At 37.9% G+C, this 26518-nt stretch overlaps 1 protein-coding gene across 1 annotated transcript in view; it reads left to right on the top strand.

Moving 5' to 3' along the window:
* Positions 1 to 26518, top strand: part of NBAS (NBAS subunit of NRZ tethering complex) — a gene marked incomplete at its 5' end in the record, with an annotated part of 197389 nt that overhangs the window by 7926 nt on the left and 162945 nt on the right. The window contains 13 exons of the mRNA XM_084513261.1: positions 561 to 597; positions 2309 to 2386; positions 3453 to 3500; positions 4639 to 4682; positions 5337 to 5470; positions 6219 to 6352; positions 6468 to 6566; positions 14729 to 14867; positions 15936 to 16001; positions 21719 to 21847; positions 23238 to 23301; positions 24792 to 24985; positions 26067 to 26324. Coding sequence (XP_084369387.1) covers positions 561 to 597; positions 2309 to 2386; positions 3453 to 3500; positions 4639 to 4682; positions 5337 to 5470; positions 6219 to 6352; positions 6468 to 6566; positions 14729 to 14867; positions 15936 to 16001; positions 21719 to 21847; positions 23238 to 23301; positions 24792 to 24985; positions 26067 to 26324 — 1424 coding nt within the window. The remainder of the gene's footprint in view (positions 1 to 560; positions 598 to 2308; positions 2387 to 3452; positions 3501 to 4638; positions 4683 to 5336; positions 5471 to 6218; positions 6353 to 6467; positions 6567 to 14728; positions 14868 to 15935; positions 16002 to 21718; positions 21848 to 23237; positions 23302 to 24791; positions 24986 to 26066; positions 26325 to 26518) is intronic.

Below are 26518 nucleotides of genomic sequence, written 5' to 3'. Positions count from 1 at the left end.
CTGCTCTTTAGGGTGGCTAGTGTAATGGAAATAGAGCAGAAGATGTGTTTTTTGGAAAGATGCTTTCTGATTATCCCTATTACTGTGTTATTTGTATTTCATTTTTGTGGGCTCTCTTGCCTCTTTTAGGTCATTGGGACAAAATAATAAAACATCTAAAAAGTTTGGAAGTCCTGTTGTATTTTGCAAAATGTGTTTTTCTGTGTATCAGTTCTTACAATTGGGCTATTTGCTATTTCGACAATTCTCTGAGGAAGCTTTATGGTATTATGATCATTGCCAATTCAGCTCTTGGTTTATGCATTAGCTGATTTGTGCTTTCCTTAGGCATTTCTCTTAGAAAAAATCAATACTCATCTCTGATTTTTTTTTTAGATTTGACATTTGCATTTACTTTAATATAAGGATTCATTGACCAAGTGTAGAGGCTTTTTCCCTGTGCAACATTTTGTTTTGTGAGAACTTCTAAAATTCTATGTAAAGCTGAATTCTATGTATAGCTGAAGAGTGTTTTAAAATAGCTAGAGATTTAATTTTTGCTTGCTTATTAATTTTTGTAGGTCCTGCATTGTTTCTGCTTCGATATATCTGGTACAGGTAGGTTTGAAAATAATGTTTAATCTTTTTATTTGGTAATATTTTGATACCTTTTTTTGATATAAAGTTATTGTTAATGACAGTAAAACTGAACACTGCTTAGAACACTGTCTTTTCATCAACTGAGGCTGAAACCACTTGAGTTGCAGCTGAAGCCTATCTAGAAAAAATAAGTAGTGTATGCTAGTTTAACTTTTTGGTTTTATAAGAAGACTAAGTAAACGAGCAGTTGGAACATCCTATTTCTCAAAACATTTGTTTTTCCTCTCCACTCCCAGTTGAGATACTGCAAGTGAAGCTGTTTTCTTTTAAGCCTCAACGACAGGTATGATGGCATGGCAGGGTTTGCTTCTGTTGAGGTTATAATTTGTACTATTATTATTTTTTTTAACAATTCAAGCTGTTGTATAAAATGCTGTGTAAGTAATTGTGATTCAGAAAAATGATCCCTGAAACATACTGGATAAATACTGTGTTCCTGGAGAATGTCATCTCTATGATTATACCACTCTGTTGATGCCCTTTGCGTGTTTGAAGATATCAGTTCTCCCTTTTTAGAGGTATTCTGTTATTTTTAGGGTATGAAAATGGACTATGGTGTTGCTCACGGTGAAACAGTACTCTAGTTTAGGCCAGCAGTCGTTGCTGTTTTCCCTATTTCACAGAATCACAGAATTTCTAGGTTGGAAGAGACCTCAAGATCATCAAGTCCAACCTCTGCCCTAACGCTAACAGTCCCCACTAAACCATTTCCCTAAGCTCTACATCTAAACGTCTTTTGAAGACTTCCAGGGATGGTGACTCCACCACTTCCCTGGGCAGCCTGTTCCAATGAATTCGAATTTCTGGTGTTCTACTTTATTTTGTGCCTCTTTTGTGTGTGTTTATGGGCTCCATGCCATCATACAAGCCTGGTTTTAAGGATTCAGTTGCAAACAGAATGAACTTACTTAATTTTCTATATACTGGTAGTCATACTGACGGTCTGTTTTCTAGCATTTAAAATTGATTCTAGCTGCCATTTTCATATATTTATAAAATATGTTCAGGAAGAAAGGAGAAAAAAAAACAACACAGATGAATATCAAACTCAGACCAGGTTCCTTACGGTCCAGCTAGGTATTGAAAATGTTTAAGGATGGAGATCCCAGAGCTTCTGGACAACTTCTTCCAGAGCACATCTGTATTTATGGTGAAGAATCCTTTTCCTTATGTCAGCTTGGAATCTCCTCTGTTTTAAACTCATCATCATTTCTTGTGCTCCTGCCATGCACCTCAGTGGCTCTCCTTGGAACCTTGTAGGTTCCAGAGGGCTTTGGTTAGCTTTGTCTGAAGCCTTCACTTCTCCAGGCTACACTTCCCTCACCCTGTCCTTGTAGGGCAAGTGCTCCAGTCCTTGGACCATCTTGGTAGCACACTGGTATATTGGTGTCCTTGCAGTAGGGTACCCCAAACTGACTGCTGACCAGAGTCTGAAGAATGATGAGTAAATAATCAGTTCCCTTAAAATGTGGCTATGATTCTGTTAATTCAAATGAGGATGCTTTTAACCTTTGCTATTAGCAGGGTGCATTACTGATTCACATTTAGTTGCTAAAACTTCCCAGGTGATTGGCTGTCTTAAAGCTAAGTCACCTGGCGTGTATATCTCAGGTACTGATAGGTGTATGTTCTGATTTGGGCTAATATATATATATTTTTTTTTTTTCAGCCCTGCAAAGTTTTCTCTGCCAAATGGACTGGTTCGTCTAGTTAATAAGCAGATAAACTGGCAGCTAGTACTTGCAAGGTAACCAGCTTATGTATTTATATGCTTTCAGTATCTGGTAATAGCGAGTGTATTAATACTCTCTGCCCTGCCCACACTGATAGCAATGTTGAATTAATAATGTGCTAAAGTAATGTTACTCTTCTTGGTCAAGAGAACTACAGGAGGCATTCAGAGGTAGCTTTGGGAAAGAAAGGTCAGTCTTCAGGGGCTTCCACAGCATTTCCCTTTTAAGGCATCTTTCATGCATGTCTGTATGTACTTTTAGCATTTTAGCAAAAGTAGCTTGCAGTTTAATCCTTCTGCTGGGATTGTATTCAGAACTTGAGTTTGATCAGCTAAAGACCTGTAACTTACAGGATATGTAGTATAAATTGTTTATTTTAAAATTTGTGGAAAGTGATGTATACCCTCATGCTGTCTACTCTTGTTTTTTGAGGGAAGAAATAAGAATTCCAAGGCTAGAGACAGCTGTTCCAAAGTAATTTTAGCAGCATCATTGAAACCACTGGCTTTCAAAAGTAAGCATAAACATGTACAGAAACAATAAACTAAAATATTCCATACTACTTTTCATATCACTAAATATGATCAGTGGCTTATCAAGAGTTCTGTAAAGAAAGAGATGGTGATTCTGTGAGGGTAGTGGCGATCCTTTTGATGTGTGACATGCCAGCTGCAATGTTGTATGTTAAGTACAAAGATGGGAGGCCTGCTGCTAAGGAGATGACCTGACTTACTGAAGTATGATGGCTCTGTATTCCAGATAAAGTGATACATAGTCTTGCTGGTATAAACCTATCCATAAACAACATCTGATTTTGACTTCCCCAGCAGTACGATTTTTAGACACTGCTTCTGTTTTCTTAGTGCTGCTGTTAAAGAATGTGACAGATATGTTTTGGTGACATGAGGGGACTTCTATTAAAACTTCTATTAACACTTTTTTTGTATAAAAATTGATATTTTATCTTTCATAACAAATTGGGACATTTATATTTAACCATGCAGAAAAGTGCATGGAGCTCTGATCCATATTCTGAAAGGACTGGATGAAGAACTGAATGCCTTTGTTTTACTTTTTCAGCAATGGTAAACTGTTGGCAGTTGTGCAAGACCAATGTATAGAAATCAGGTAACTTATGATTATGTGTTGGTTCATAACCACAGTTGTAGAGTTATGAGAGAGTGTTTTTAGTGACTTGTTAACCATAGTTTTAAATGCTTTTTTATTATTTGAAAATGCTAGATATATTCTGAAATTAATCTATGGGATAATCTTAAAATGTGTTATCACTTAGAAAGCAAAAACCTTCTATTTCTTCTTAGGTCTTTCCCACTCACAATTTTAAAAACAATTCATACCCAAACAACAATTATAAATGCTATGGATAAATGTATATAAATACTTACCTGTATTTCCCTCCATGTTGGATGTGTTTATGTGTGTGTTTTTTTTCCATTTTTTTTAAGATGTGAAAGAAAAGCAAGGTCGTTCAAACTACTAAACTCCAATTCACGGTCTTTCTAACCTTTGCCTTTCCATTCCCCCTTAAAGTGAGAAGAAGTGAGACAAGGAGCTAGTATTACACTTCTCTGTAGAATAGCTGGCATGTATAGTACTTCACCTTATTTTACAAGTGATATGAATTGCCATAAAGACTCGCATTTTCATTTTTCCTTCTGTTCTCTAACAACAAGCTTTCCTTTGCCAGTTCAAGAACACATTTAGCAGTAGAACAGATCTTGATTGAGTATGTTTACTTGCTTCACAAAAATCCATTTGCTAGAAGGTCAGACCTTCCATTTATATGTAAAAGAAGCAAGTGTATGAAAATTGTTCAATCACAAGTGATGCGAACACCATAAATGTCAGCTTATAAACTATAGAATAAATCTTGTGTTTCAACTGTATTAATGTAACTATATTCTTACATTGTTTCTAAATTGTAACTTAGAGAATACTGACTAGTTTAAGGAAAAAAAAACTTACACAGCATTTCAGCACTTCAGCATGAATTTTGAACAACATTACTGCTAAATAGGGGATATTATTTTTCATGGGTTATATGGAGGGTTTCTAAAATGCTATTGTTACCGAGACGAGATGCCTAAGGGTGAAGGCTGATATCTGTCTTTTTGAACAAGTAGTCAAATACATTCAGGCTTTTGGATTGTGCGCTTAAAGTATTTTTATAGCTCTTAGTTTATTCTGGAAAATTGAATAAGTGAATGTGTGTGTGTAGTCTAAATCCATGTATCTTACTCTGCAGGTCTGCAAAAGATGACTTTGGATCCATAGTTGGAAAATGCCAAGGTAATATGGCAACCTTTATAAAGTTTATGCAGTTGATGTGGTTGTTGTTATTTATTCATGTGTTGCTAAGTGCTGGTACTGGTTTATTAACTTCTTCAAAGTATTGTGAGTAGTCTTAATATTTTTGCTATGTGATTAGCTCCATTTTTCCCCCCACTGATTCTTTTCACATTGATTAACATACGGAATCTGAAATGAACTGATAGTGAAATGAATGGATTTTGAAGGCATAGTGGGTGTTGGAGCCTTTCTTTTTCATGTTCATTTTTGTTTTCTTTTTAGAAGGTAAGTTTATAATGATGACAGGAATTATGCAATTGTTGATGCAGATGTCTTTTTTTAGATTTTGTTTAAGGGATTATAGTTCTCTTTTTATCCTTATCTCTACCTCTTGACGTGGCAAATACTATTTTCAAAAGTAAGTAGATGAATGATAGTCTGTTGGGCATTGACTATCTGTAGAAGTAGAGGTTCCAAACCATGAAAGTTACTCTGTACAAATCAGTTTAAAGCTCACTTAAATTCTTATGTGCTGTTTTTTAAACACTGTATGTGTTGGAGGTCATCAGATGGTCCAACATTTGTTGTAACTCACTGTGGCCACTGACGGGTGAAAGACACTTTTTTTCTAAAGAATGTTTTCCTTTTCTGTAGTGCCAAAAGATTTTAACCCGCAGTGGAGACGAGTGGCGTGGAGCCATGACTGTACGTTACTTGCTTATGCTGAGAGCACTGGAACTGTGAGAGTTTTTGACCTAATGGGTAGTGAGCTTTTGGTCATTTCACCGGTAAGTGCTGTTTTTGATTCAATTTGGACAAATACTCTTTTTTTTTGTAAGGATAAAGGGTAATTACGTATTTTTTTTAATCATGGCAAACTTTGGTATTAAGGCTTACAATATGTATACCATGCATGGGTATCAAGGGTTTATCATACGATGGTTATATTAAAGTTAACTAAGTTCAAGTCATTTGTACCATATGCAAAGCATATCCTTTGTGCTGTTATATCTAGTCAGTGTCTTCATCTTGTCTTGGTCAGAATTGTGGTAGATGAGCAGGTACATCAGAATGTGGAAGTATCTTCTACTTGGTGTGTGTGCAAATGGTTATTGTTTGTAGTAGTAGATTAGAAATCTGCAGTTCATGGGCAGATTTTGGTATAAATCAAGGAAATATTGCTAACTGAGCAATATGAGATTTTTTTCATTGGTAGGTATGAGAACATGTTGTGCCAGGCAAACTGCAATTGCATGTTCTGTTTTCTGTATACAAAGGTTGTATTCAGCTAATTTGTGAGGGGTTTCAAGTCTATTTCCTTAGCATATTGTCTTTGTGGACTTTTAATTAATAGGTTTTCTTTAAGATCAAGATCAAAGGAGTATATTTTGTTACTATTATAAACTATGAAACTTCAGTTTTTTAAAGCATTTTCATAAGAATAATAAATGGAATTTCTTAAAAGTAATCAAGGTATTCTTTTTTTTTCTTTTTTTCCCTGCCTTTCTCTCTCAATGTCTGCATTCTTGAGTAAAGACAGCAAGTTTCCCGGGAGATCTGAGTTATGCTGTTGCTGGATTAATCTTTCTAGAATACAAAGCAAGTGCCCAGTGGTCAGCTGAATTACTTGTTGTTAATTATCGTGGAGAGCTGAGAAGTTATCTTGTAAGGTAAGCACAAATTTTTGTCTTACTTTGAGAAACTAACATGAACTTTAAAGGAAATCTTTTCCACTCTTTAAAGAAAATAAATCTAATTTATTTGTTTTTTTATACCCATACTTAGTGTTGGAACAAATCAAAGCTTCCAAGAAAGTCACAGTTTCAGCTTTAGTAGCCATTATGCACATGGAATAACTACTGTCATTTACCATCCTGGTCACAGGTAAGTGTTTTGTTTACTACCTGCCAATAATATTGAAATGATGAACAGAAGTGGTAAAATAAACCATGAAGTGTGTTGAACATGTTTAAAAAGGAGGGGAGGGTGTACTTATTTTAATCTTGGTATTTAATAAATTAGCAAAAACAAGTCACATATGGCTGTATCTGTGAAAGAAGGCCTAGTTGGTGGTGTTGCTTTACTAATAATGAGTAAAGATACTGAGGGAAATTCGGCTTCTTGAATGAGACAATTGGTACACTCAAACACTAGAACAAATAACAGCTAGCACACCTGTGAATTCCAGAAGAGTTCCTTATAGACATGTATATCCTGTGAATAGGGTATCATGTCTTTAGTATTAAAGAGTCTTCACTAGGATTAAGGTCTAAATAGATTTTATTGCCTCTAGAAATGAAATTAAAGAAAGCTTTTCTTTTTGCATAACTTATTAGAGTTGCTGTTTTTCTTAAGTTGGATTATTATTATTTTTTTTGCCTCAAGCTATGGTACTTGTTGGCTATTTGACTAATTTTTCTTTAAGAGTTCTTTAAGTTTCTTTAAGTTCTTTAAGAGAAGCGTTTTTTTTTTCTTGTCCTATCAAGTGCATTAACTTGAGATGACTAACTTTCCTTTGTAACAAACACAGGACTTTATCTTAATTTATTTGAAATAAACATTTATTTTCTGTTTATTTGCAGTTAATACTGATACAGATGAGAGGGAGATGTGATGGTCATGGGCATTTAGTCATGTAGTATACCTTAATTTCAGTAATTTTTTTTTTTTTTTTTTTTTTGAAGATGTATTCTTAGCAAGTGTGCTGGAGAGTACCTTAAGCACTCTTTCAGAAAGGCTTGTTCTGTGCTTCTTCAGTGAAACTGTAGGTATAGAGAAAACACATGGGAACACGTCAGAGGTATTTGTCTTGGCAGCCTGGGTCAGTTTATCTGTATATTTTTGATTCTTCAATAACACATGATTTTTATTTATCAAATGCAACTCTTACCTTTAAGTGCTGTGTTTGATAAATACAGAAAATTGTTTGCTTGTTTGCTTTTTGCATCGTTTACTGTCTGAGTATGTTGCATTAGCAGCTTTTTTAGAACGTCAGAAATAGCTTCAAAAGACGTTTTTGAATTTGTTGTGTTTAAGGGCTGGTTATAGTTTGCTGCTTTTTTTCTTCTCTCTGGATTTGATTTGTGGACTTGTCTGGTTCACTTTTCCCTACTGTTCTGACTGGAACTGCCAGGGTTTCATATTTGGAGTTGTCTTGTGTTGCTTTTTCCTTAAGTAGTAACATGTTGGGCACAGATACCAGATTTGAAAGGTCGACTGACTGGCTACCTGGTCTTGCAGCAGATGTGGTTGGAATAGGTCCTGGTTAGCCAATTCCTTCTGTTGAAAATGTATCTCCCATTTTTGTATCTACTGATTATATGGCAAGATAAACTTGGCAACTTACTCTTTGATTTCTTTTAAATTGTGAGAACTCCCTTTCTAGATATTATAGCTACTATTACAGCTACTAGGATTAAATTTGTCAGCACACTTCACTACATTGATTTAAACTAAAATTCGGTTTGGATCTAGAATACTAGAAGAAACTCTGTTAGAAACTTGTTCTCATCCTTCAATATTAAGTGAGATAGCTGTCTTAAGGGAAAACTGGTTGTTGATGAGAACTAATGTTCTCCTAACTTATACTGAAAATTAAACTCTGAAAGTAATGGTTTCCTCTTTCTAACTGCTTAATATTTAATCAGTAATTCCCCTATTACTATTACAATTAGTAATTTAGTAACTCAGTATACTAAATCTAGAGTTTTGAAATAGGAAGTCTGGATGACAGAGCTTTGATAACACTCTGACCAGGCAGCAGAAACAATTAATTCTTTCCTTTGATCACACCAGGGTTCTTGAAACTTGCTTCCAAATCTGTCTTTTCTGTTCCTAATATTAGGAAGTATATTGATTCTAACAGTGCAGTTGCAAAGAATAGTTGTTAATATTCAAACTAGGGTCAAATAATTATTCTGATTGTTTTTATATGTGGATGTGCTTGCATTTGATTTTGTGTGTGTCTGGGCAAATGATATCAGAACAGTTAAACTGTTAAAACAGATGAGCCCTTCAACAAGTAAATAGCTGAAATAGAAAATCAGCTGAGGTAGTCTGGACGTTGCTTTGTGTGTGCTAATGACAACTTCTTGCCAGAAAAGTACATGTATATAGTAGGGAGGAAAAAAAAGACTGGAAGTTTTGTGTTAGTTCTTTCATTTTCCCTCCAACTAATACTTTTTGTTTTCCCACTATTCCTTTATGATTGCAGGTTTACATTTTAAAATCTTACTAGTATGAAGTAAGAGCATCATTGTCTCCTGTTCTTTTGTGCTTGTAACAGTTTATTCAGAATATTAGTAATTAAAATTAATTTGTGGAAGCTTATGGTCAACGTATTCTTTTGCCAATATTCTAAATTTTCTATCATGGGAAATGCCCCTTCCTGATGTGAAAATATGTGGTCATATCTGCTGCTAAAGCAATAAGTTTCTGTAATGTATGTGCACATTCAGCAATTACTTGTTTTTAGCAGGAAATATTATGACCCATAAAAATAAAAATCACATAGTGATTGTAGTATCACTGTGATTGTAGTATCTCCCGGTAGATGTAATTAGTTGACTTGCTTAATAAAGTTGAAAATTGATACTTTAAAGAACTGACATTAGAAACATTACATTAGAAATTACATTAGAAACATGACATTAGAAATTGATGAGCAGAATCACTTGTTGAAATTAAGCTGTTGTTTTGTCTGAAAAACAGGAGTTGGAGGGAGGCGGTTGTCTTAAATTGTGTGTTGAAGAAAATTTTAGATACATATGAATCCTTCGAAGTTTCCATTTTCAGTAGCGTGAACTTGATTATTTAAGTTCAACTGTGGCTTTTTTTTTTTTTGCATTTCATTTAGTTTCAGATCTGTAAAACTGCACTATATAGCTTGTAGGCCTTGACTTACCACACTATTGCTATGTATTTGCCAGTTACCTACTAAACTGCAATAAAATAGCAATCAAGAACTTAATGTATCTAACTTGTTTTAAAAAAAAGATGTAAGCATATGATAATTGCAAAGAAAATCTTTCAGTAGGGAATGTATCTGAATCTGTAGGAAAACATGAATTGGTAGCTTTGGGGAAAAAGTATAATCTTGAGTTTTACTGCTGTTGGAAAAAAATCTTAATTTAGAAGCTCAAGTGCTTGTGTTTCCATGCATTCCAACTTTCATCTGTGATGGAATTTATCAACTTCAGTTGATAAAACTTAAATGTTTGCTTCAGTGTGAGCTCTCTGTAGGCTCTAATGGAAGTTTCAACACCTCACTTATTTTGTGTACTTTAATCTGGAGCTGAATGCCTTATTTCAGGGTTATCTGCAGTTGCTTCAGAAGGAGTCTGATGTTAGAGCCTAAAATGTGTGGTGGCTTTGGGAGATGAAGGTTTTAGATTCACTTGAAATCTTGTTATCGTACCAGAATTGATGTGTGAAAAACTGTGTAGAAGTCTCAAGGTTTATTTTTGGATACCTTAATTGAGCTTGCTGTCCTTGAGACCAGTAGTATACTAATTATCTTTAGCCCAACTTTATAGAACCCTTGAAAACAGAATATAATTGAGATACTGCAGGGGCAGCCAGCTTTTTGAGACTGAAAGGAACCTCTAGAAACCATCTAGCCCATTGCCCTTCCAGCAGGGTCAACCAGAGCAGTTTGCTTGGAGCCATGCTTCCCACACTACTTCTCCTCAAGATATCTATACATATTCATAGGATCTACCCTCAGACTTCTCTTCATCAGGCTGAGCAGTCCTAGCATTCTGTCTTTCATAGTATGGCGGTGCTCCAAGACCTTCATCTTCATGGCCCTTTGCTGGATTTGCTCCACTATTATGTTTCAGTTTCCTATACTGGAGGGCCCAGAGCTGGATGCAGCAATCCAGATGATTCACCTGTGCTGAGAAGACTGTAAGGATGACATCCAGTTTATACTGGTGTGTATGTGGTTATTACTTCCCTTCTGTGCTTTCTGTTGTTGAACTTTGTGAGGTTCTTACTGGTCCATCTCTCCAGCCTGTTGTGGTCCTTCTGAATGACAGCACAATCTTCCATTTCATCAATCCCTTACTCAGTTTTGTATCATCTGCAAACTTTGCCTCACGGTTCATCTCATTAATGAGGCTGTTAAATGGTATTGGCCCCAGTATGAACCTCTGGGGTACACCAGTAGTGACTGGCCTCCAGCTGGGCTTGGAGCTGTGAGGTACTCCCAGTCCCTCATCTGCTGCAAGGTTGCTGAACCTAATCTGCAGCTGCAGATCTTTAGGTGAAGCAGGATCCTCTGTTGGTGCCAGAAGTTGCTAGCTTTCTAGCCTCTTCCGTTAGGGGAAGTCTCCGTTTCCCAGTCTGATAAACACAGGGTATGCCTCCCCCCACTTAAGTACGTCTGGGAGTTGGGGATACTCCTGTATCCTCAAAGCAGAGTCTCAGAGGATCCAGCCAGTCGTCTTTTCTGGTCATCTCTGATGCTGTAGCAGCCTGCTGCCTTCTTTCTGCAGCACCTTTTGCCTGCTGAGACAGACCATCACCAAGCACACACCTTCTGAGGCAAGGATCACCTGCTGTCCATGCCCCAACCTCTGGAAGAGGCCTCTGTCTGAGACCTACAGGCCTGTCTGCATCCCCCTGAGGGAGCATGGTCTGAGGCAAGGTGGATGCTGGGACTGTGCCCTGGGCTTCATCACCACAGTTGCTGAAAACATGTACAAGGAGTTTCTGGCCCCTCTTTTACACAAACTGCTTCACAAGTCACTGCAGCATCTGTTGGCTGTTTGCTAGTTGTGGTGCATACACAGGCCTTTTTCTAGCACTTACTGAAAAGGTTCCTGACCCTCCTTAGTCAGGAGACAGCTGGAACAAAAGTTCAAAGCACCCTTTGATCAGGAGCAGATGTTAGAACTCGTTGAAAGCTGCTAGAGTTTGCTAAAAGTGAGGCCCCTTATGGTGCCTGACATCACTGGAAAGAGCCACTTATGAAGTTCTTTAAAGATTTCCCAGGAGTTGTCTGGTGATCCCATAAGTACGTAGAAGATTGGGGGGGGGTGTTTAGAAATGGAGCCCAGAAACTGCTGCACGCTTGCTATGCTGTATGCAGAAAGCATCTGCAAGAATAAAAATTAACACAGATCTTAACAGTATTAAGTACTAAAGGATTTTGCATTGATCCTTATGTCAATATCAGCACGGTAGATAAAACTTCCCCTTCCAGAGAGTTACTAGTAAGCATCATTTATTAAATTAACATTACTTTGTGGCCCATATGGAGTCACATAATCCTACAGCTGGTATTGTGTTATTTAAGAACACAAATATTTGTCTAGGAAAAAATATCTTCTCATTTTGGGGAGGGTGGATGTTGGGGGAATTGTTGGCACAGTATTTTCTTCAGACTGAGACTAACTTTAAAAAACAAAACAAAACAAAACAAAAAATTCCTCTTGTTGCTATTCCCAGGCTACCTGTCAACTTGTGTTATTTTGGAGTCATCTCCTGTCTAGTGCTGAAAAAATAATTGGTAAACAAGGCTGGATCTTTGCTGAGGCTCTCAGGAGTACCTTTCATTTTCTTTTGATACCAGTTGTGTTATTCATCATAATAGTTTCTGCCCCCGCTGTTGCATTTTGCTCTCTGAAAAGCTTTTTAAAATTTTAAGTACGTGCTGCCATGATGAATTTCTCTGCAGTCCTGGGAGAAGGCTTTTTGTCTTGAGGCTTCGTGTTTTGTGTATGTCTAAACTGATATGACATCTTCATTCCAGTTGTCATTGAGTTTCATTTATCCTAAAAGATACTTCTGAATTATAAATATGTTGCACTCTATATGACAGTTTTTTCCAAAATTTCTTTGAAAAGATTTATCTTGATGGAGTTTTGAGAGCTAGTTCAGGCAGTTTTGGCGTTACTGTTGTCACCGCTATTGACAACTCTTCTCTTGGTCTTTGTGCTACTGTTCGTCACCGAGTCAACTCTAGCACAGTGCCGTCGATTGTAATTGAATTTTAGTTACTACTGCAGTTGAAATTTTTAACGTGTTACAATGGAAGTTTGAACTTACAGAAGAATGTAAATGCCTATGGATGGACAAGACTACAGAAAAATTAATCTCCTAGAGGACTATGCCTGCTGTCTTTTGGTTATGAGGTGTTGACAACTGTGCTGTGGTGATCTCATGAAGTTTGTGTTTACTGATTGCTTTTTTTTTTTTTTTTAAATAAATTAATAATAGTCAAGTTGTGAAAGAGAGAGAGATGAAAATTGCTTCCAGTGATTTTTTTTTATCACTTCATGCATAATTATCTGTGTAACACTGATTTTTGCCAATATCTTTCAGAGATGTCAGATGTAATTTTGTGTTCACTGATGCTAGACTGTGTGCTCAGATGTGAGTATCCAGACGTGTTTATTCATGGTCATCTAGAATGGCTATGGCATCATGCACAATAGGGTAGATCGAGTCTCTCCTCCTAAAACTTAAAGCTGTTAGGAGGAGTTCGATGTGGTGTGCCATGTCTCAGCGTCTTAGTCAAAAGATTTATTTATTTATATAGATTTTGTATTTATGTGCTGTAAGATGTTTGGAAACGTCTTTCTTCCTTACTTTTTAACTGCTGTTCTTCAGAAGAACTACGTGATTAAAAGATGGCTTTTGTACAAGCTGGGGACAGTTCTTACACTCCTTGATCAGTGGCAGCGTGTCAAGCTTCAGTGATAAAGTGGTGGGAAGCATGGGAAAGTTGCAGTAGGGAAACACAGGGGAGAAGGGAAACAAAATATGTGCAGAAGAAAAACGAATGGATTATTAAGTGTATGACATTTAATCTGTGATTTCTTTCTCTTTTGTAAGGTCACTTTTCCCCAGTAATTAGTTTTAGTCCACTAGAAATACTCAGGTCATATTGTATGTATCCATTAAATCAATACCCATTCTGAGGAGTGTGTTATGAAGAGATTTATTTAAATTTTGTGTCCAGTCATAAAAAATACAGAGGGCTTCTTCACTTCTATTCTAGATATTACTCAGTTGTCTGGGTAGCTAAAACTGGTTAAGATGTTTTCGTACAGTAATGTTAAATAAATTACTGTTTGTATGTAGGTATAGCAGATGTTTTTGTTAGTGAGATGCATCAATGAAAAAAAATATATATATATATATATATTTTTTTTTTGGAATACAGTCAAATGGCAGATGACTGCTATATGAGCTTCCACCGCTAGGTGGTAGAATGTTTCAATATTAATATGAACTTTGAAGATAGATAAATGTTCTCTGGGTTCAACTTCTGACTTCGATCTATGCCTTTTTTTGCAGATATTTTACTTTTTGATGGGTTGTTCACTAAAATGATGCTTCCAAACAAATATAGACTTCTGTTCTCAGAGTTTTCATCAAAGTGATCATAAGTTAATGCTAAAACTGTCTGTTAATAAGGTCAAAGGGCTCCAAGGGAAAATGTTTTGATACATTTTAGTGGTAATCAATGATAGCATTGAGTGTGCCTCTTTTTTTTTTGTAAATAGAATCTAGTGTGTGTAATGGAATTACTGTGTGCATATTATAGCTGGTAGGGTGGCTTTAGAAAACAAAATTGAAAAATCTGTTCCTGCTTTGATCTTCAGTTAAAGGAGAAATATCTTTTGTACCACTTACTAGGTTTCCATTTATTCATGCTTCAACAGAATAACCAGAACTGTTCATAAGCTTAAGTTGTAATTTTTATTGCTCTTTGAGAGTTGGGGAGAATCTCAGGTATGTAGCCAGATGCATTTTATTTAAAATGTTGGGAGTTGTGCCTTATTTGGAAAGCCAAAGATTATAGGGATAAATGCCACAAATAAGTGTTAATCAAAAAATATTTAAATCTTTTTGGCTGTGAATGAACAGCCTGATGTTTAAAGTTTACTGGCACTGTTAGTTATTGTAATGTCCTGAAAGTTTTTTTCATTACTACAGGCAAACTGCTGTGGTTCTGACTTAAAATTGAAAATCAAAAACAACACATTTATGTGTCAATATATGAAACCAATAATGTGCCTTTGTATATTTTACAGACTTTTGCTTGTAGGAGGCTGTGAAACAGATGAAGACGGAGTATCTAAAGCAACCGGTTGTGGGATATCTGCTTGGAGAGTTCTATCAGGATCTCCCCATTATAAACAAGTCACTAGTTACGAAGATGACATTAGAACAGTAAGTATATTTTCTCATTTTGTTGGATGATGATTATAATTAGCAGAATCATCTAATGGGAAGTTCTGTGTGCATCTTCTTGAACTGTAAAAACTTAATGCAAAGTTCTGCTACTTTATAACTAAGTTATGGGGTGAATTTTTAAGTTTCTCTTCCCTTCAAGCATCTGTTTGCTTTTTTCTGTAGTGTGATTTGAACTTCTAAGTTTTTAATTATGGCTTGTGGATTTATTTATTTATTTTTAATGGTGAGGGTGGGACAAACAAACATAAGGAAAACTGCAAACCAAATGCTCCTCCTTCTCCCCAGTTTGTGTAGTGTAAACATGTGAAATACATCTTGTACTGGGATTATGTCACCTTTTTTTACTGGAAAAAAATATTTTTGTCTGTTTTATGACTTAATAAGAAAAAGCAGTAGAACTGTAATATTTCAGTTTTCTGACTTTTGACTTCATTGGTTTCTAGTAGAAATAAATGTTTGATTTGTTAACAGCTACCACCTGGTAGTTTGTGAAGGAGTAGCAAGGAACTGCACCAGGGAAGGTTCAGACTGAACGTGAGGAAAAATACCTTTACTATGAGGGTGGTAAAACAGGCTTCCTGGGGAGGTTGTTGATGCCCTGTGCCTGTCAATGTTCAAGCAGCATTTGAATAATGCCCTCAAGAATATGCTAACTTCTGGTTAAGTCAGACAGTTGGACTAAATGATCTTTTTAAGTCCATACCAACTGGACTATTGTATAAATAAATAAAAGGATACACTGAAATCAGCTTACAGTGTTAGGAAAAATTCCAATATTTATTCTTACATAGCGATTACTTTATAAAAAAACAAGGTCTTCATGGTCTTCATTTCACTGCAATGAGTAATGCTTTTCCGTCATATGATACATACATACCCAACAAAATGGACAAAGTTATCCTTGCATTATTTTAAGATAGGTAGCCTTAGGGAAGCTTAAGAATTTTGAAAAGTTGTTTTGCTATTTTAAATTTGACTTAGCTTTTGGTGCATAAAATGATGTATGGGATTCTTTCATTTCATGGTATATTTCTGTTCTTACAGGCACAGAGAAGAGGATTATTAAGGATTATGAATTTAAGATTTTACAGCAGACGGGGAACAGAACAGGTATTAAGGTGTAGGTCTACCTCAGAAATGTATTCTACTAACATAATTGTCCATTAATGATTGCCTGGGAGACTGATTTGAAAGGAGTTTTTAATTTAAGCAGCTAAAGAATTTACATTTCTATAAAGCTTATCAAAAATAGTAAGCTTTTAATTTTAAATGGAGTGGCTTCTGTGGCTCTTTTGAAAATCCTATTAGTTCATCTCCTGAAGCTTGGATGTTGGTGTTTCCAGCATAATGACAGGAACAGCTTTAGTGAAGTACAGTTCAATCTCAAATAGAATGTAAACCTTCATTCAAAAAGGGAGATGCAAAAACCCACCTAGTTATTCGTTAGTGTTGTGGTTTGACCCGGCTGGCAGCTAAACATCACACAGCCGTTCGCTCACCCTCCCCCCTCCCTCTCTGGGATGGGGGGGGAGAGATGGAAAGTGAAGCCTGTGAGTTGAGATAAAGACAGTTTAATAAGACAAAATAATAATAATAATAATAATATTAATAATAAAATAATAATACTACAATGATGATAATAGTACTACTACTAATAATGTGTACGAACAAGTGACGCACAATGCAATTGCTCACCACCCGCTGACCGATGCCCAGCCTAACCCCAAGCAGTCCGGCCCCCCTCCCCTGGCTAGCCACCCCTATATAGTTTAGCATGATGTCAGATGGTATGGAATACCCCTTTGGCTAGTTTGGGTCAGCTGTGCTGGGTCTGTCCCCTCCCAGCTCTTACTGCACCCCCAGCCTGCCCGCTGGCAGGACAGAGCAAGAAGCTGAGACATCCTTGGCTTGGTGTAAGCACTTCTCTGCAACAATTAAACCATCGGGGTGTTATCAGCACTCTTCTCATCCTAAGCCAAAATATAGCATTCTACCAGCTACTAGGAAGAAAATTAACTCTGTTCTAACTGAAACCAGGACAGTTAGAGAATATAATGAACATAGCGTGTGTACGCTCTAAAAGAGACTTGGTTGTTGTGCTGGTATTCCTCAAATATATGCCTTGAGGGGGAGGGAAGGAATATCCCAAACCAACCTTATGCACTACGTTACTCCTACCTGAAAAACAAAAACCCACTTCCCTTACAGCCCTAAATTTTCATACACTAAGTTCAAATCAATCATTCATGGCTTAGATAGGGAAAATGGAGACTTAATTCTTGGGGTCTGTTATGAGATACGAGATACTATGGAAATGTTTTCCTAAATAGCTGCGAAAGTTTATGATGAGTCAAACTTATACTAGCAGGATGTATGTGAAACTAGCAAAACTGCTGATCAGAAGCAATTCGTTCTTAAACAAACCCTGGGTATGTGTCTTGTATTCTTTTCTCCCTTGACAGAGTGAACGGTAAGTCTCATCGGATTGAAGTGGTGGCATATGTCTTCTATGTTTCTAAGGTTTTGTGCGTAGTAGTTTCAGCTTTCTTCTGCATGCCTTTGGGGCTACCCGTGTGGTACCTGCACCATGTTCTCCTGTCTCTTATTTAGTATTTGTGTAAAGCCTTTGTTTGATTCCCTCCCCTTTCCCTCCTTTTTTTTTTTTTTTTTTTTTAAGTTTTCCCTTTGTGGTTTACAAGGAAGGAGCAGTAAAGAATTTACCTCCCACTCTTCACTGGTCCTGTGGAGAGAAAAATGGCTTGTATGAAGTTATATGGACTTGGGAAATAACCTTAATAGATTTTTGGGATGTTTAGGTGACTGGTTAAAAGAAGAAATTGGATGCTTGGTTGGAGGGGAAAACAGATCTTTCTGAATCTCTCTCAAGGGTAGAATGGGAAGAGATTTTATTTCCTTCACTGAAAATATAAAAGAGAAGGCTGAAGTAAAGTGGAAGCTTTACTGGAAGGGTAGTACTGAATATAACTGTGCTAAACTTCACTATCAATGCACTTGCCAGTACCAAATTTGCAAAGGAAAGCAGAAATTGTTGTTACTGAATGTTTTAATCCAATTTCTGAGTTAATAGTTTAAATCTGTGAGCTATATTTTACCTCTTTAGTAGGAAATTGACAGCAGTTTTACAATGTGACAGGCACAGCAGCTAGGGGACTTGGTTAGAAGAACTACCTGTATTTGGATTAGATTGTTAGAATTGGTAGCTTAAATGGCAGTTTTAAAATGGGAAGTGCCAACCTACTGAAGCTCTCACTGTCTTGTTCTGCAGTTCCCTGAAATTGACAAGCTGTTTTCTGAGGCAGCATTGACTGCTTTGCCAAAGTACTGATTAATCTCTATAGATAACAATGCTTGGGTTGGAAATTTGAACATGGTAGCAGCCATATGGTTGCTATTTAAACAGCAAACAGGTTGTTACCAATGCTAAGTAGTTATTTAATCTGTGTTTAAAATCTGTGTTACGTACCACTGACCATTCATCTGAATGGGTTAAATATTTTAGGTCTATGTTTCTAAGTCCTTTAACAGTCTCTTGTTCTTAGCACTCTGTGCATGCAACTTGATTTCTAAAAAGAGAATTACCTTTAGTAGGCATGCACTATCCTTGAGAAACTAGAATACAAATTGCACAAATTACAAATACAAATTTACACTCTAGGTACTTAAGAACATAATTGGAGAACACTTAAGAGTTATGAATATTAGAAAAAAAGTCATAATTTGTTTTAAGATATCTTAATATACCTTCCATTTTGTGTAAAAGCACACTGAAAGCTTGAATTTAAGCAGTGCTCTCAATAAGTTGCAAACCAGGCAAGTGTGAGAACAATGAGCAGATTGCTTGATCATAATAATGCTGCCGTTAAAGATAACAAAAAACATTTCTATAAATACATCAACACAAAAAGGAGGACTAAGGAGAATCTCCATCCTTTACTGGATGCGGGGGGAAACTTAGTTACAAGAGATGAGGAAAAGGCGGAGGTGCTCAATGCCTTCTTTGCCTCAGTCTTTAGCGGCAATACCGGTTGTTCTCTGGATACTCAGTACCCTGAGCTGGTGGAAGGGGATGGGGAGCAGGATGTGGCCCTCACTATCCATGAGGAAATGGTTGGTGACCTGCTACGGCACTTAGATGTGCACAAGTCGATGGGGCCGGATGGGATCCACCCAAGGGTACTGAGAGAACTGTCAGAGGAGCTGGCCAAGCCACTATCCATCATTTATCAGCAGTCCTGGCTATCGGGGGAGGTCCCAGTCGACTGGCGGCTAGCAAATGTGACGCCCATCTACAAGAAGGGCCGGAGGGCAGACCCAGGAAATTACAGGCCTGTCAGTTTGACCTCAGTGCCAGGGAAGCTCATGGAGCAGATCCTCCTGAGAGTCATCACGCAGCACTTGCAGGGGAAGCAGGCGATCAGGCCCAGTCAGCATGGGTTTATGAAAGGCAGGTCATGCCTGACGAACCTGATCTCCTTCTATGACAAAGTGACGCGCTGGGTGGACGAGGGAAAGGCTGTGGATGTGGTCTACCTTGACTTCAGCAAGGCTTTTGACACCGTCTCCCACAGCATTCTCCTCAAGAAACTGGCTGCTCTTGGCTTGGACTGGCGCACGCTTCGTTGGGTTAGAAACTGGCTGGATAGCCGGGCCCAAAGAGTCGTGGTGAATGGAGCCAAGTCCAGTTGGAGGCCAGTCACTAGTGGCGTTCCCCAGGACTCGGTGCTGGGGCCGGTCCTCTTTAATATCTTCATCAATGATCTGGACAAGGGCATCGAGTGCACCCTCAGTAAGTTCGCAGATGACACCAAGTTAGGTGCGTGTGTCGATCTGCTTGAGGGTAGGAAAGCTCTGCAGGAGGATCTGGATAGGCTGCACCGATGGGCTGAGGTCAACTGCATGAAGTTCAACAAGGCCAAGTGCCGGGTCCTGCACCTGGGGCGCAATAACCCCAAGCAGAGCTACAGGCTGGGAGAGGAATGGTTGGAGAGCTGCCAGGCAGAGAAGGACCTGGGAGTGATGGTGGATAGTCAGCTGAATATGAGCCAGCAGTGTGCTCAGGTGGCCAAGAAGGCCAGCGGCATCCTGGCTTGTATTAGGAACAGTGTGACCAGCAGGGCTAGGGAGGTGATCGTCCCCCTGTACTCAGCTCTGGTGAGGCCGCACCTCGAGTACTGTGTTCAGTTTTGGGCCCCTCGCTATAAGAAGGACGTGGAGGTGCTTGAGCGGGTGCAGAGAAGGGCGACGAAGCTGGTGAGGGGCCTGGAGAACAAGTCCTACGAGGAGCGGCTGAGGGAGCTGGGCTTGTTCAGCCTGGAGAAGAGGAGGCTCAGGGGCGACCTTATCGCTCTCTATAGGTACCTCAAGGGAGGCTGTAGTGAGGTGGGGGTTGGTCTGTTCTTCCACGTGCCTGGTGACAGGACGAGGGGGAATGGGCTTAAGTTGCGCCAGGGGAGTTCTAGGTTAGATGTTAGGAAGAGCTTCTTTACTGAAAGGGTTGTGAGGCATTGGAACAGGCTGCCCAGGGAAGTGGTGGAGTCTCCATCCCTGGAAGTCTTCAAAAGACGTTTAGATGTAGAGCTTAGGGATACGGTTTAGTGGGGACTGTGTTTAGTGTTAGGTCAGAGGTTGGACTCGATGATCTTGAGGTCTCTTCCAACCTAGAAATTCTGTGATTCTGATTCTGTAATTGTTTCTATGGCATAGCTAGAACTTAAAACAATTATAATAAAAAGCCAAAATAACTAACCAAAATAAAACTGCAAAAAGGATTCATCTTCAAATGATATCTGTTCTTAATTTGCTGTAGATTTTGTATTAGAACTTCATAATCATATCGAAGTATAGTAACTCATCTATATTTCACGTACATTGAGATATTTTCCGAGAGGGGAGGGTGTTGCTTAAAAATTGATTACTGTCAGACTTGGATAGTTCTAAATCCTAGATACTGAGTGTTTAGTGTTACTATAGGATGAATGTTTATTAGAAAGCTTTTAGAAAGTGAGCTATGGTAACAAAATGAGGTTCTATGATCCATATCAAGCTTTCAGAATCTGTGTGCTTCTCTTTTTCAGTGAAGACTAGACTCTGAGAACCTGATGGTGGCATGCACAAAGGAATATAAATCCTGTTTTCAGAAACTGTTATGCATTGCCAGGGCACTAAGTTGGGCTTTAAAACACGAGTGTATATTTTGTCTCATGGGAATGATGTAGAGATGCAGTTGTAAGGGAGTTGTAAGGGAGTTGTAAGGGAGTTCATGAATCCTTAATATTAAGGAAATATTTTGTTTGTAGGAGCGAGGCCACTGCATTTTGCCTGTAAGGAAAACTTCATCCAGGAGAAGCAATGTAATGTTTTGTAGCTTTGCTAAGGTTTACTAACAACTGTTGAATTATTTCTTCAGTATGGCCTTAATCTGATGTTTGGCCTATTGCTGCTTCCTCTGTTGTTATCCAACCAAAAGTCTGCTACCGGGGGGGGGGAAGAGCTGTGTGCTAAGCTGCATTTGGGTAGCCATCTTTCTTGGAAGGTGACTATGTAGGCAGGACAATAGATAACTGAGGCTGCTAAATGATTTCTGTAAACAGATGGTTTAAGAACAGCCTGAAGATTTTTTCCTGCATTCTCAGCTTTTATTTATTTTATAGAATGTGATAAAGAAGTTCATGTTCTCAGAGTTTTGTTAGTAGTTGTAGTATTCTTAACTTATATAGGTTGTTTTCACTTTTCCATACCACAGTTGTGGTTGACTTTTTTTTTTCTGAAAAGATGAGACTTTTGTTTTTGCTGACAATGTTTGGCAGGATGGAATTTTCAAGATGAATCTTTCCCCTGATGGAGCTCTTCTGGCAGCTATTCATTTCTCTGGAAAACTGACAATCTGGTCTATTCCATCTCTCAGACAACAAGGAGAATGGGACCAAGCTGACCAGGTAAGAGGGGCATAGGTGTTTAGAAACTTGCTGTATACGTTTTAATCCTCTGGAGATACGTTTCCGTAGGAGATGAGTGAAGTTCAGATGACTGTGCTTTAACTGCATACTGTCATTCCAGTAAACGCAGAAGCCTTGTATTCTGATCTCCAAGATCATCTGGTACAACTGTACCACTATCACTGATATCACCCACTAAACCATATCCCTAGAGCACCACGTCCAACCTTTCCTTACACACCCCCAGGGATGATGACACCACCATTTCTCAAGGCAACCTGTTCCAATACCTGACTACTCTCTGAGAAGAAATGTCTCCTCATTTCTAACCTAAACCTCCTGTGGCGCAACTTGAGGCCGTGCCCTCTAGTCCTATCACTAGTTTCTTGTGAGAAGAAGCTGACTCCCAACTCCCCACGCCTTCCTTTCAGGTGCTCCTTTCAAGAGCAATAAAGTCTCCCCCGAGCCTCCTCTTTTCCAGGCTAAACAACCTCAGTTCCCTGAGATGTTCCTCACAGGACTTGTGTTCCAGGCCTTTCACCAGCTTCATAGCCCTTCTCTGGACACTCTCGAGCACCTTGATGTCCTTCCTGTAGTGAATGGCCCAAAGATGAACACAGTACTCAAGATGCAACCTCACCAGAGCAGAGAACAGGGGGAGGATCACCTCCCTGGTGTCTACACTATTCCTGATACAAGCCAGGATCCCATTGGCTTTCTTGGCCACCTGGGCACACTGCTGGCTCATGTTCAGGCGAGCATCAATCAGCACCCCCAAATCCTTTTCCTCTGCACAGCTTTTGAGCCAGTCTGCCTTGAGCCTGTAGTACTGTTTGGGGTTGTTGTGGCCAAAGTACAGGACCTAGCACTTAGTCATGTTGAACCTTATCCCATTGGCCTCTGTCCATTAACTCATCTTGTCCAGGTCCCTCTGCGGGCTTTCCTACCCTCCAGCAGATCGACACTTTCCTCCAGCTTGGTGCCATCTGCAAACTTACTGAGAATGCACTCAATTCCCTCATCCAAATAATCTATAAAGATATTAAAGAGGATGGGCCCCAACACTGACCCCTGGGGAACAGGGTGGGTAACTATAGCTTAACTGTAGTTAAGCAGTTGGATCTGGTTAGACTGTATAGTTTGTATTAAGGAAACTTGTAGTGTATTTTTTTTCCTTTTTACTTTTCTCCTCTCTCCCTTTCTTTAATTTAACTGTTTGGAGAAAAGTTTAACTTCCGCAGGTGTATGTTTTATGATCAGTAAAGGTTTGAACTTCTGTGGGAGTGTTTACAGTGAAAAATGAGTGGGTCAGCAGTGAAGTAAATAAACGGATTGTGTTAAAGATTTGCTTGCATATTAATCCTTCTTGTTTCCTCTCACGTTTATGTAGCCAGGTTATGATGAAATCAACCCAGACTGGAGTCTCTCTAGTGAAAAAAGAAAGAAAATAAAAGGTATGTGGTGCAGTTGAATTGTTGTTTTAAGTTATGGCGTGGTTAAAAGTATTTATACAAATGTACAAGGATATGAAATAGCTTAATTAAATCATAATTAGGGTGGTTGACAAGATTGTATGTATGATCTGAATTTATAGCATGACATAGCTAAATGAGTGTCACAGTATAGTTTTTAAAAATCCTCTCCTAGGAATATTCTTGTAGCCATAATCATAAATAAGAGGGTATTTCAGCTAGTACAGGACTTAATTTATTATTAATCGTGATTATGACTAGAATGCTGAACAGTCAAACAGTTGTCTTAGGTTGTATCAGAAGCTACTACATCATAATATGACGAAATTATAATAATAATAATAATACGTTTGTAGATTCCACAGTCTAAAACATAAACTTACCTTTATGTCATTTATCTGTGTATGTCTAATAAATCTTGAATGCTAATGTAATATAGAGATATTATTTCAAAACTCTGAAATAAAATGTCTTTCTGTCCTGTGGCTTGTTTCACCTTATGTCAGTATTCTATTATTTTCCTAAAATTCAAGCCATTGCATGCAGCCATCGATAGATAGATTGATAGCCCTAGATATTACATGGCTCTTCCAAGAGTGCAGACATCAATAGCTGTTTGTGATCCATTTGCTGGTGCTTCTATATGTCTATACTACTAAAAGCTCTGTTTTTTTTGTGCTGTTCTTCTTGGTGATCCTTTTATTTTCAGTTAATTCTTCTGATCTTTATGGGTAGCCTGCTAACTAAGCACTGAAGTAGTAGAAAAGTAATAAGCTGATCTGTTTCTCTGTCCTTTTTGGGTAATGGTTGTCTTTTATTAGAGATGTGGGTAATGGTAATGTATTAAATTGAGCTAACTCTTTGAGATGAACATTTTGGTCCCAATACCCAGTTATTATAATAAAAATAATCTTAGAAGTGGCACGGCTTCCATCCTCATCTGTGGTGATTTTTTTTCTTGTTGGTGCTTAAATTTTCTTAATAACCACATCTTGTAGGCTGTTTCAGGAGCCTTGTTCACAGTTGTCACTTGTCCTCAAAAGCAGTGTAACCTTTTCTGAGTTTCATCAATATAACATTCATTGCCAGGGAGACTTGATCAAGGATGGACTGGGAAGTAAAGTATAAAAGAGTTCTTTATCAAATATCTAAATTCTGTCATGTTTTGTGCAAGTAAATTGGTTTACTGTGAACTTTTTTCTAAATAATATTAAAGAAAAATACTTAGGTTAAGTGCAAAATTGATTTATTTTTCTCCCCCCATAACAACTTCAGTTAATGCAGAAGTGATTTCATGAAACTGCAGTTGGCCCAAAATGCAAATCTAGTGAAGTAAGGATGCATATAAAATAATAAAATGTTTGTTAAATTAGGCCATCAGATGAAATCTTTTAATTGAAGCAACTTCAGTTCTTATCTGGTGTTTAAAATTATCTTCCCTTATGTGATGCTTTCTTAATTCTTTATTTTAGATAAAGAATCGTATTACCCACTGATAGATGTAAATTGGTGGGCAGATAATTCTGTGATTCTGGCTCGCTGCTCTGGTGCGTTAACTGTGTCATCAGTCAAGACATTAAGAAACTTGCTGGGGAAGTCATGTGAATGGTTTGAGAGTTCTCCTCAGGTTACTTCAGCTCATGATGGAGGATTTCTAAGTCTGGAGGTGAGGAATACACATCATTCTGGAAAGCAACAGAAATAATTTGCTTTTGTGTATGTAATCCAAAGGATGTTGCATGCATATGTATGTTTATTATCATTAATAGGAAAAGTGATTTTGCCTCCTTATCTCTAGGCAGGCAATTCTGAACATCCTGCAATTCAACTGTCTTTAAGTTCCTTGGCAATTAAGTTATGTAGACAGCAGATGAAAAAACTTGTAGAAGCCCAACTCTGAATGAAAGGAAAGGAAATTCTGCAGGAAACAGTTTGTGTCAACAGTCAGTTTTCACTGCTTCATTTGTTAGTGCATTTGAAGAATACTGCAAGAATGCTGCACCCTCTCCCATTTTGAAGCAGGTGTCTCTTGAGTATATTTAAAAGAAATATGGAACAAATTGAAATTAAGACCAAGTTATGCAAGGGATCTGTTTTTTTCTTAATCCTTGGTAGGATTCCAGACAGGAGTAAGAGGTACCTTTGGTAGTAAAGTTAACCAGAACTTTCCTTTGTTTCAAAGAAACCGATTATTTCCTAAGACTTGCACTGAAATAGGTGTTAAATGAACAATGACCAAAAAAATTGTCAGAATATCTCAATGTGTACCAAAGCTTGCATGCATGTTTTTTGAAAAGTTTATTATTTTAGAAATCAGATATAGCCAGTGACTTGCATGTTGTAGGAAGAAGAACACAGGGAAGAATAGTTGGAGATATATATATCTTTTCAATACAAATGTAACTTACGCTTATCTCATACACTGACGTAAGCTATGTAACAGTGTGCTGAGATTTAAATATGTCTCCATAGTTCTGTACTGTCTGGGGTGGTGTAGGATAGTGTATCTATTGCAATAGTGGGTTACTTTTAACAAACCTTTGCCCTTCCTTAGCAGGTAAAGGATGAAGTCTCAAATCAAGGAGAATATTAATCGAGCTGAGAAGTAAAGGGTTTAAAGGAGGAATAATGTTGATGCAGCAATTTGAAGTTCTGGAAGTGGAGGTTTACTGTATTCTCACCAAGCTAGATGAGATATACTAGGTGGAAGCTTTGTATTCTACTCCTAAGAATTGTTTTCTCTGCAGTGTGAGATAAAACTTGTTCCAAAAAGATTACGCTTGGAGAGCAGACCTGGTGATGAAGATGAGGGAGAAGATGACTCTGACTCCGATGATGAAAATTCTGCTAAGGACAGATACTTCAGCTACCTGAAGCAAGGCCTGTACTTCGTGACAGAAATGGAACGATTTGCTCCACCACGAAAACGTCCGCGTACTATTACAAAAAATTTCCGCCTTGTTAGCTTGAGGTCCACAACTCCAGAGGAGCTTTACCAGAGAAAAGTGAGTACTGAAGGGAAGGTTGTATCTGATAATGAGCTTTATTTAGACATATTAAAAAAAAAAAAAAAAAAACACTTATAAAAATTGTTGGTATATTAGGAGTAGAATTTAAGCACATATTTCTAGGGGGTTTCATATCTGAAAGTGGGCTATGTTATCTGATGTAGGTAACCATTGTTTATAAAACATAATAA

Source organism: Aythya ferina (assembly GCF_964211825.1).
Source record: "Aythya ferina genome assembly, chromosome: 3".
Taxonomy (NCBI): domain Eukaryota; kingdom Metazoa; phylum Chordata; class Aves; order Anseriformes; family Anatidae; genus Aythya; species Aythya ferina.
Note: the sequence above shows the minus strand (reverse complement) of the source record. Positions and strands in the feature narration are given on the sequence as shown.